The sequence below is a fragment of the Notechis scutatus genome, chromosome Z, assembly GCF_049901735.1.
Source record: "Notechis scutatus isolate UNSWTSFEM ecotype Mainland chromosome Z, rNotScu1.2, whole genome shotgun sequence".
In the NCBI taxonomy this organism is placed as follows: domain Eukaryota; kingdom Metazoa; phylum Chordata; class Lepidosauria; order Squamata; family Elapidae; genus Notechis; species Notechis scutatus.
In genome coordinates this window covers 41,834,240-41,846,750 of record NC_142025.1, presented here as the reverse complement: position 1 = coordinate 41,846,750, position 12,511 = coordinate 41,834,240, and the positions used below count along the sequence as shown (strand labels likewise).

Below are 12,511 nucleotides of genomic sequence, written 5' to 3'. Positions count from 1 at the left end.
GACAAAGAAACGTATAGATTTGAAACCGGAGTTCTTTTTTATTGGGAATTTTACCAGATACATACAGTAAAGATTTGAAATATCTGATTGTAAATGTGTTAACAGCGGCTAGGATTGTATTTGCTAAAATTGGAAGAATGAGAAAATACCATCACAGGAAGAAATTATTAAGAAAATATTGGAATGTGCTGAGATGAGTAGATTGACATTTGAAATTAGAGAGCAAGAGGATAAACAATTTTATGAAATTTGGGATCTTTTTTATCAGTGGCTAGATGACAAAATACGATAATAGAATATTTAGAAAGTTAGATAGCAAGGAATTTCTTTTGCCTATGTTATTTGACATTATAACTATAAAGTGTTTTTAGGATAGATTTGGTATGATTATATGATTTGTTATAGAATAAACTGTTTAAAGTATTGTTATCTCATAAAGCATGAATGATTAAAAGTATAGTCAAATGATTTATTAATAGCGATATTAGGATATATGTTTGGATTGACAATATGAGTTGTTATGTAATATAACTGTAATTGAGACTACGAAATGAATGCATAAAACTGATGAACCAACCGACACACTGTACGTACATAAGAGAGTTGATGTTTTAATGTTTTGTTTGTCTTGTTTGTTTGTAGAAAATCAATAAAATTGTTTTCAAAAAAAAAAAGGAGTAACTCCAAGCTCTAAGTATGATCCTTTATGAGGAATACAGTACTGTCCAGAGTAGGTTGAATTCCATTCACCTGGGCATATGCCATTCACTGTCAGAACCTCTCCTTGTCTGAATTGAGCTTCAATGTTTGGGGTCTTATCTAGTCCACTACTGCAATGGCTCAATAATTGCACCCAAGCCAATGGAAAGAAGAAATAGAACTTGGTGTCATCAGCCCATTGATGCCATTTTATTCTATATCTGTGAATAATCTCTCTTGTAGGGAGGAATTTAGAAACTTCCCACTTAATGTGATCAACCATGAGATAAAAAGACTGGGCAAATATATGGTTGGCTGAACATGATCAGCCACCTATTCAGTTAATCAAATATTAAAAACTGAAGTCTGGACTTGCAATATTTCCACAGACTGAATTGCCAAAACTTAACATTGTAACTCACAAGAAATGTGATAGATTTTACCTTCAGAGCATCTAGTAAATATAGATAGTCCTCAGTTAGTGACTGTTTGAAATTACAGCGGATCTCAAAGAATCTAGATTCAAAGTTCCAGTGCTGCTCCTTCCTTACCTGTGGTCATGTGATTACAGTTTAGGCACTCAGCAACCGGCCTATATTTATGACCATTTGTAGTGTTACCCAATCACAATTTATGATGCTTTTTGTGGGGAAAAACATCCATTGTGAATGATTGCCAAATGTATATGTATATGTATAAAAGCCTCCAATACAGGAAACACAATGTTGCCAGCCAATCAAGACAAAAAAACGCTACAAAACAGACAGAAGATATTAGAAACACCAATCAAGCAGAACACAGCAAACTCCAAGACCAATAAACACAGACCAAGACTCCCAACCAATCAGGATGAAGAAAAAACCATTTTAACACAGCAGTAGGCTAGCACCAAATTTAAAACAGAAATGGCTGTGAAAGTCTGACTCACAGATGAACACAATACAGAAGCCTGATGATGGCAGATGAGATTCTGCCGAAACGTCGCTACAACTTTAAAAGCACAACTATAATGACGTGGGAAAATACCCGAACAAAGCTGAATGCCATACATATAGATACCCACAAAAACTTGGGCTCAATTATAACTCTTTAAGTTGAAGGCATCTTTAAAGACTAATAAAGTTTTTTTTTTAATGAATAGATTGCTACTTTGATAGGCAACAAGTTGTGAGAGAAAAAGAATAAATTGCAGCAATTTTCCCTTCCTGATTATATGAATGACATTGGGAGCTACAGATTCTCAGAGCAGGAATATCAATTACATCAACACATAATAGTCTCAGCTCTAAAGTCACAAAATAAAATGTCCAGGCCTAAAAGAAATGCAGAATATAGCAAAACTATTTACAGCACAAAAAATAGCAGCAGTAGTGCTGCTTCTTTTCCTCCATAACAACAATATATTTCATTTGTTTGCTTGCATGTATGTGATGGAGGTTGAGAGATTTTTAAATTCTTCAGAAATATATTCTTCTTTGTGAAATGTAAAATTGCTTGATCTATCCTGACAGGAACAGTTTGATTCATTTAGTTAACTTTTGTGATCTTCCATTGAACCATTGAAGGATATTACCAAATCTTTTGAATGATATGTAGGGAATAGAGGAACCTTTTATGATTATTATGGTTAAAACGTGCATAGGCATTATAGATGAACTTGTGAGGGATAAAAGTTCAGTTAAACTAGGTTATCTTCCATTACTTTTAAGGTTTTGTTTTGACTAAGAATTGGTGGGAGGATAAGGAAGAAAGGGTTTACAAATTAATGTGTAAAGAAAATTATATTCATGAGTGTGATACTGCATGTATATATTATTGCATTGTATCTTCTAGGCAATACAATTAATGAAGAAAGAAATAATTTGGAAAATAAACCTCCACTATGTGTGACAGGAGCTCAGTTTGATCTTACTCAGGTCAGAAATCCCTTATCTGTTGTTTTGAAAAATATGAGATTGAATTAGGGATAACAGGTCTGGTTTGCAAAATTACAGACAGCCATAAATATGGCAGCAAAGAGGCATTGAAAAATAATTCTTTGCTGTAGTCTAGATATTGCAGCCCAGATAACTTGCTGAATAGCAACATTTGCTTTTTTACTTAGTTACAGTTTTAAATATGTTTCTGTCATAAACAGAATTATAATTAGATTCTCTCAGAATTAGAGGATCAACAGGCACTCCAGCTAATATTTGGTAAGTGAACCAGTTCTGCCTGTAATACAAAGTGTTGTACTGCTATTGTATGATTTTATTAAGTAATGTTATTAATGGTGTTGTGGTATTTATCTTAAAATTGTGCATTTATTGCTATCACTATCATTTGTAATGCTTTAAAATGTTATTACCGCAGGTAACATTTAATATGTAAATTCATATTTATAGATAATGTATTTATCTGCATATTAAAATTTGTAACAGTGTAAAGTATAAAACAATATGCAAACAGTTCAATTACTGCTAGGTTAAAAGAATTTAAACTTGCTTTAAAGACTTCAAAATTTAATATGAATGGAAAGGAAAAGAAGGCACTGATATATTAATTATTCAGTGGTATTATGATTGGTTAACTGTACTGATAATCAATACAAATGTAATGGCAAGATTCATAGTAATAATTTATCTGATTAATATATCCAATCTATTAGGGTAAAGGCAATATGTTTAACAATGACTTACCCTGATATTTTCACTGCAGTAATTTCTAACTAAAGTATGCTAACTATATTGCTAACTGGAAATAACCAGATTATTTCTGTTTCCAATTATCTCTGCTTATCCTATGAATTCTGATAAAGTAGACACGCTTAAGATCCCTTCGGTAAAGCAGTGTCACCTAGCAGCAGATATACTTCTTTTGCAGCATCTGCCCTGTAGAACAACATCCCACCTGACATTAAGATGGCTGACCCTGTTGGGTCTCTATAAGGCCCCAAAACCTGGTTCTTTTCCTGGCCATTGGACTAGAACATAGAGATGATCCTATCCCAAAATGAAAGATCTTCAGTAAAATATACAATAGTTGGTCTCTGTTATTCTGTTTTCTGCTTAATTTGTTAATGTTTTCTTTTTGTGCCTTCATTTTTTTTGCTTCTATCCAAGTAAAGCCTAGAGTCATATTTGTGAAAGTGATTTACATAAATATGAAATAAATACATAATGTAGGATTAGAACTCAAAGTCTTCTGATTTCTAGTCAAGGGCTTTTAACCACCATGTCAAACTAGTTGTAGAAATATGTAGACATAAATATAATATATATTGGATAATGAGCTTTTGTTATTTAAACTGATTAAATTTAATAAATAAAATTGATTTTGGTTATTCATGATTGACATGAACTTACCAGCAGTTCAAAATATGTAAACATTCAAGTCAAAATATTATTTTATTGTATGCTATATGTTAGTGAGGAAATACAGAGGGAACAGATATAAGCAACCAATGCCTGAATAATATTTTTCAGTCAATACAGTACAAGAATTTTTATAGACACAATTGCATAGACATAATTATTCTGTTTATTAGGACAATAGGCATGATAAACCTTCTCAGAAATTGTGAGATTAGGGTTAATGTGTCCATTACACAGTAAACAAATTTACAAAAGACTAGTTGCTTGGATAAAATTATCAGAGACATTATTCTTAATTTATGTAGGCATTAAACGGCTGTGAAATATTGTTAAAATTAAGAGTGGTCCCATATCATTAGAATCCAATTTGACTCAAAGAATATTTACTTTTTAATTTTTAATTTATCATTTTATTTAGTGTAGAAAGTAGTCCCACAATAATTGGGTCAAACACATTATCAAATAATTAATAAGTCTTTGACAAAATATATCTGCTTGCCTGATCCTGCAGTTCCTCCTTGAGAGCACTTTGTATATGCCTAGAATAAGTATTTTTCTTATTTGTTAACTAATTATAAAAAGAACCATTATCATGATTAATCAGAATTCAAGGACATTCATATTTTAAATTGTTTCCTGCCAGGTAATTTTTTTAAAATGAAAGAATAATCTTGTCACTTCCAGTTCCTTTCATTCAGTCTACCTCTCACAAATTTCTTGTCCTCTTATTTCAAGCAACTTATTCTTTTTTTTATTAAACAAATTTTATTGATTTTAAAGACAAACAAAACATAAGACATCAAAGTATAAAACCTCCTTTCTCAAAAATTACTTATAAGTTTTAACAAGGCAAATAAGGCATTATTTTTTAAAGCATAGTTCCACATTATCACATTTCCATTTAGACACATATATATCTTTTCCAAATTTCTCATTATTTCTCCCTTCAAGCAACTTATTCTTATTATTCCTGACTTACCACTTCCTATTTTCTCTCCCCCTAACTTCAGACATTAGCTCTCATACTGTCCAATCTTTTACAATCCTGTTAAACTGCCATGACCAAGTTTCTAATCGCTAATTGAAACTGAAAAATAAGCCACTGATTTTTCTACTCTACTTCATTCCACTCACCAAAATGTTCATTGTTCACAGAAGGCAACTATATGCTCCCTGAACCAAATATATATATATATTCCTAGAGAACCCTCAGGCTCAGGAATCTGTCATTAGCTTTAAAAAATGCCAATTGGAAAAATCTTTATAAATGTGCTTTAATGCCAGCATAGAATTGAATCATATTTTATTAGAAATCTTTAGATATTCTGTATCTTTAAATCAGAATCTTCTTAAAATGATGGTTCTGTGTAGATTATTTTAAAAGAAAAATAACAATAGTATCACTTTAAATATCAGTGAAAATTTGTTTTTTAGCTGATGTACTCTGTTCCCCCCCCCCCCAAAGGTATATTGTTCTTTGGTGTTTTTCCTCAATATTCATAGAAAGTGCTCAATCTTTAAGTGAAGTGGATATATGTTAGTATTTAATACTTGCTCTACATAGGGACTAATAATCATAACATGTTTATGAGTATTCTTGTTTTATTTCATTCCATAAAAAACTACTGTATTTGTATCATTTCAAAATTTACTTTAGAAGACAATAGAAACGTTAACAGGGAATATAATTACCAATCATTAATCATGATGACAGTCATACATTACTACTACCATGTAAATATTATAGACCTTTCAATGCTATTTGTCAAAAATTTGAACATGAAGCATACTTGCATTCATGTCCTGTTTGTGGTCTTCTCATAAGTATCTGGTTAGCCATTGTGAAAAAAAATGATAGACAAGAGAACCTGGGAAATGATTCAGTGCAAATCTTTTTGTTCTTTCTCTCATTTTCTTAGGCAAATTCAGAAAACCAGTCAAAGTTGACTGAAGCAGACATTGAACTGGAAGCAAAGAAAAGTCAGAATATGGAAAGCAGTTCTGTGTTGGAATTTCCAAATGATGTACCTTTTGCTCTTGCACCACACATTCTGTCAATACAGGATACCTGTAATGATTTCTCAAGACAATTGATCTCCTGTGATGTTAATGACAATTTAGCACGATTTTGGTATGATTTTACACTTGAAAATTCAGTATTATGTGAATCTTAAACTTGGGGTACTTATTATAAAATGTACCTAAAGCACTTGAAATAAAATATGCTAGTATCATCTGTCTGTATCTACCACTAGTCTGACAGAACATTACCATTTTCCATCATTGTCATGTTTCTTACATGACAATGTAAGAACAGCTAAGCCAAACATTACAAGTCAATTACAGTAAATAGGCTATAATCTGCACTCACTGAAAATAATCATATAAACTTCCAGACATTGATGTTAGCTTAGTCCTTGCTTGATCATAGGAAAACAAATGTTATATTGTATTGTAATTTACAAATAATTAACTTATACTATGATTTTAATAAATTATTTAATTTTATTACAGCATAGCTTTTGTTGGGAAATTCACAACAAAATTTTAAACTAAATTTACACATCATTAGTGCAGAATGAATTGATATCAAATATATGAGGTTGACTTTGGAATTTGATTCATGTTTCTAAGGACTGTAGTTTTTGGTTGGTTATTCAAGTTTTGTATTCTATGTTCAGTTTCTGTATTGAAAGTTTTTGTTGCATCTAACTAGAGTCCAGTCGGGATATATAAATATGCAATACATTGTGTCAGTCTATATGTATACATATGATGGGTGTATAGGTATATATGCAGATAAGTACATAATATCAGGGGTGGGATACGACAGGGTTAACTACTGGTTCGGTGATTTACAAGGGTCGGTGATTTTATGATGTGTTTCCCTGCACGCTGTGAGCACACGCCTGCGTGCAGAGAAGCAGCCTTTGAAACAGCCCTCTTTTCCTGCTTTTTAAACTGCAGCTGTGCCTCGTTCGGCAGCTGAAGTTGAAAAATCAGGAAATAAAGATCAGGTAAGAGCCCGGGTGGGCAGGTGGGCAAAAACATCAGCAGACATAGAACCCGTCCTATGTCTGCTGCTCTTTAGAGCTACCGGTTCTACAGAGGTGGACAGAACCAGTAGAAACCCACCCCTGCATAATATATATATGCATGTCTATAAATTTATTTAAACCAGTAAAATAGCAATGGATATTTAAAGTACCTTATACCAGTATAGCTTTTCATGAAATACTGTGAGCCATCCTTCTCTAACTTTATCTCCTTCTGTTATTTTATTTTCTTCATTCCTTTATGCAATGAAGAACAATATACAAAACATAAAAGGTAGATAATATTGTGTAAATATAATCGTATTTTAAACAACAAATTAAATCTTAAGCAGAACCATATTGTCCAGTCTTTCTGTTGTATGATAAAGAAGCTAAGAATGCAAACATTTCTTCAAGCTAGCCTTTAGTATTGAGTATATAGTATTCTTTCCAAGCAGATATTGATTTCTCCAGGAGAAGCCTGATATTTTGTTTTTTTTCTCTGGTATGAGAAAGGAAGAAAGTGATGGCCAATGAGGGGGAGAAAATAAAGAATGGCTAAGAGAGAAAATGTTAATATATTGTCAAAATTACAATATTATACCATAATTATTAATCAAATTATAAATGAATTTTCAAAGACTAGGCTTATGAAAAGTGGTAAACTTTATTCCAACCTATACAGGTCTTTATCATTTCTCTTTCTTGAGATCCAGTAGACAGAGCTGGAAAATATCTAGCTTTTTAAATTCTATGTATAAAAATTGATACAATAATATCTAAAAAAAATCCTGCAAAATATTTGACATTATTTACAAATCATTTTTTCTAATTAAATCTGATTTTGAAAAATTGTTTGACTTGCAGCTCATTTTTTTTATTCATGAATCAATAAATCTTTTATAAAACATCATAAAATAAAAATGTAATTATTTTGCAAAAGCCAGATAAGATATGCCTGTGGATTCAATAAAACCATCTTTCTGTACATGGTTAATGATGTTGGGGTTTTGTCTGGTGATGACTTGAAACTGGGCTTTCTCAGACCTGTAGATTGTAGCACATCATACTATAAATATGAGTCTTAGCCTTTATGAAAGCCTCAAAATCTGTCTGTTTCATAATTTTAATAATTGCTAATAGTGTTAAATGGTTTTTAATATGAGCTTTGTGTATATTTTGTTTAAATACATTTAAATTATTTCATTTCTACTGTAAACATCCCTGAGTCATTTTGAAATGTAGGTGTGGAAATAAAATAAATAATTATAACAATAAATTTCATATATATCTTCTTTTTTCTTTGTCCTGTTTTCTTTCACTTTTTTGTTAAAGCATTTTCTATGTGTTCTCTTTTTCTTTCTTTCTCTCTCTCTATTTTTGTATATACAAGTATATATCTCCATATCTATTATTTTTGTGTTGGTTTTTGGTATTAATTAAAAAGCAATAAAAATAAACAATATTTCAGTACTATTAATATAGTAATAATAAACTAGAAATAATAATAAATAACAGATATATTTGTAAATTTGTTCTCAAGGTAAAACAATATTCAACATTATCCAAGACTGTACTGCTTTAGTTAAAGTAAAAACAATTTTGTTTTCAGATTTTTTTCATCTATTTAATCTTATAACTTTAATGTTGTAATCCATGGCCCACCTCTAGATAGAAGACAATTTGTTCATAATTGCTGTTTAAAACAGTTTCAAAAGGTGTAGAAATGTGCCAGTTAATAATTTGATGTACTACGTGGAAATAATATATTTCTTTTTATTATTCATATGGGGCATTTTAAATAGACCAGTTAATTATACATGGAAACAGGGTAAAAGAATGTAGACTTAGCCATGGGATGGGGAAGGAATAAGCAAACTGAATAAATACTGAGAAAGAGGAAAGTATAAGATAAACTAAACCCTCTCTGCCTTGCTTTTATTTAATATTGGGTAGAAAACTCTTAACAGGCTTTCAAGATTCTGTTATTCCAGTCAAAAACAATAAAAGAGTATTCTTAAAATCCATGCTATGGTACTTTCTAGATTTCATCTATTTTCAAGAGCTGGCACTGGAGAATGATAACTTATTTTAGTATGGTTGTTCCTGATTCCTGGTTTATAAAAGGGGAAGATGAAAAAAAAAATAGAACTATATGATTTGAGAATTTGTTAATGCAGCAAAAACCTCATATTCTGATTATATCTAAACCATGACATTCTAAAGTAGCGTTTTTCAACCTTGTTTGCCTGAGGATATGTGAACTTCAACTTTCAGAATTTCCCTGTCAGCCATACACTGAATTGTTTCAGTTAAGTTAATAACACAGTTATTAAAAGATTCTAGCTTTCCCAAAGCTTCTGACAAGCAGTCAGAAGGTTGCAAAAGCTGATCACATGACTTTAGAACACTGCAACTGTCAAAAACATGAGCCAGTTGTCAAGCACCTGAATTTGGATCACATGACCATTTCAACCTGGAAATGTGCTCCCTTACCATCATCAACTCTTGAATAATATGATTGCTATACAAAAATTAAAACTCCTGAGCAGAACTAGAGACTAGCCTTATCAATTGATATCAGGATTGACATTTGATGCATCTGTGAGTCATGTATGTAGCTAGATTGACATTATTGGTGATATAAGTATATAACCTGGGTCTGAAAGATTCAAATATTACTTGTTAACCCCTTATTTAGGGTAGAAGTTTGTTTTGGGATGTTTACATCTCATTTGCCATTGTATCTTGATAAATGGAAAAAATGGGGGACATAAGAGTCAGAATGTAGTACAGTACATGTTCAGTGTTCACTTATAGAGACTTGCTCTCCTAGGACGGGTATGTGTTGATATATAAATACAAAATACAAGACTAGAAATATAGCTACAGAATACTCTTTATGTCAATGGTTGCTAAAAAACAGAAATGATTTTATTCAGAGAGATAATAGAATAATATGAGTAAAGTATGATGGAATATGCTGGGCCAATAGCAGCAGTGGCAATTCTCTTTCCCCATCTTTCTTTGTACTTCAACCAACATTCCAGTGATGACAACACTGTTGGAAGAAAAAAAGGCTGATGCCAAGAATGAATCCTTTGGAGATCCATTCATTTGTAAGTAGTTAGAGTATAGTCAGCTTCCAAGAACAGAAAAGAAAAAAAAACCCTAAAACTTAGCTTTCAATACTTGGACTTAACATATGCAATCTCTCCTCTCCCCCCAAAAAGTCTATTAAATCAGACTTTATAGCATTAGTTGGAGTTTTTAATTATTGGTTGCAAATTAATCTTGTATTTTGCTCTGTTTTATTTATTTATTTTTAAATGGTATCTCAGTTCTCTGCTGTATTAATATTTTCATATGACAGAGCATTCTTATCAGGTTTGCTGGCTGGCATCAGGAACCCCCTTCCACCTCTGTCACTATCTGGTCCCTCCTTCCAAATGCCATTCTAAGAAATTGGATGCCCCTTCCTTGTAACTATAGAGACTAATCATGTAGCCTTTTCACCTACAAATTCCAACCATACAGAAAATGCATAGAGTTTCCCACCATTCCCTTCTGAACCAGGACCATCTACCATCCCTTCTGTAATCTCTGTACTATAATGGGAAGAATGAATCAAAGATGAAATGTATTTTGGATTCTTAGCACTTATTGAAAGGACTTCCAAAGATTCTTGAGCGATAACAGATGGTTGCATGCTTTATAAATATCACAACAGTTCATCTGCAAGAATTTCAAAAGCCTAGCGTGCATGACTGGCCATGCAGCCAAGTTTCTGCATCTGCCCACAGTTCTGTCTCAGGGATAGAACAGACTTGCTAGGGAAAAAAGTACAAAAACTAAAGATGAAAGGGAGAGTTCTAGAGTTCTAGACAAAGATATATAAGAAATGGAAATTCCACCTTCCTCTGTGTCTTTGGACAAGAGAAAGAAGGAATGGAAAGCCTGTAACAAAAGGAGATCGTGTCTGCTCTAAATGAAGAAAAAATAGAAATGGAAGGGGCAATACTCATAATCTGCCAGCTGATAATAAAAAAACAAAAAGGTACAAGAATGTATTTCCAAGGGTACAAGAATCAGATATATTGTTGAAAAATTATAAAGCCATTGCTGTATATCATATGTGAGTCCTATTAGAAATCAAGGTTCAAAATCATATTGCTTCTTTTTCCATGCAACTAATGCAGATGTCCTCTTTTGAACAAGAGGATATTTATTTATTGCTCTCCATGGCAACTCTGGGGTTTTCATCTGTCTCTTTTGTTTTGGTAATAGACAGATCTGGTGTCAGATTGGTTTGTTGTTTTAAATAGGATTAGCTCTCACATAATCAGAAAGAGGGAGGAGAAGAATTATTTAATAACTCCAGGATGAAAGTAATAATTTAATCACTCAGAGAGAGAGAGAAGGGAAGGAGAAAATAGGGAAGGAGATAATAATACAAAGGCTGGACCTGATAAAGTGGAACTAACAGTTTTCAGGTTAGAGAGAAATGTTATCTAAATATATGAACTGCTACCAGGCAAAATGATAAGTATTTGTATTACTGCAATGTGAACTCCTGTTTCAGTTTGCGGTTTCACTATTATTCTCTTTCCTGCACAGTTTTAAGAGCTGTTAACTGAAATTAATTTCCGGATGCAATTCAAGCTGGTGATTGAAATGTTTGATATTCTATCTGGCTCCAGACTTGGTTACCTTAAAGACTACCTTCTGTATCCATTTGCCTGCTTTGATCAGATTCAGCAGATTCCCATGAATTCCATTTTTGTATCAATTTCTACCAAAAAAAATCTATAGTATTTATCACCTAAGACTGAAGCACAAGTAGATTGTTTAGCAATGTAATGATTGCTAACATATAAACAAATACATGAAAGGATAGATGAGAAAGAATAAATTCAGTTCTTTGAAATGGCCAAGTGAAAGTCTAGACCTAAAGGCCACAAAAATGTTATGGTAGGATCTGAAACAAGCAGCTCATGATGGAAAAATAACTCTAATTCACACTATTGGGAATTTGTTTTGGAAGGCTGGGCCAAAATTTCTACAAACAGATCATCACCAATTCCAGTACAGAAAATATTTGGCTATAGTTATTGCAGTAGGGGTAGTGCAATCAATTGCTGATTTTTATTCTTCATACTGGCTAATAATATGTCTATTTTATTATATAAATGAAAAAGCATTAAACTTTGACATTATTTCTTCACTTTAACACCTTTATATAATAGGAGGACATATGAAACCCAATTCAACAGTGCTTGCATATCTTCAGCAGTGAAGATATGCAAGCATTTAAAAATCTAAAAGGAGGCAAACATGTATTCACAGATCTCTGTATGTTGGACATAGCTCGTAAATTTCTTCACCTGGTTTACTACCTTATCTTCTCAGTACATTTATACTTCT

The 12,511-nt window shown here is 32.1% G+C and overlaps 1 protein-coding gene across 3 annotated transcripts in view; it reads left to right on the top strand.

Moving 5' to 3' along the window:
- The window catches only part of UMAD1 (UBAP1-MVB12-associated (UMA) domain containing 1), a 49,588-nt gene extending 41,206 nt beyond the window's left edge, over positions 1-8,382 (top strand). For all 3 annotated transcript variants that reach the window (XM_026677791.2, XM_087945361.1, XM_087945360.1), the window contains exons 3-4: positions 2,533-2,615; positions 5,972-8,382. In XM_026677791.2, the coding sequence (XP_026533576.1) occupies positions 2,533-2,615; positions 5,972-6,226 (338 nt within the window). In that variant the 3' untranslated portion in view covers positions 6,227-8,382. The remainder of the gene's footprint in view (positions 1-2,532; positions 2,616-5,971) is intronic.
- Positions 8,383-12,511: the final 4,129 nt, after the last annotated feature.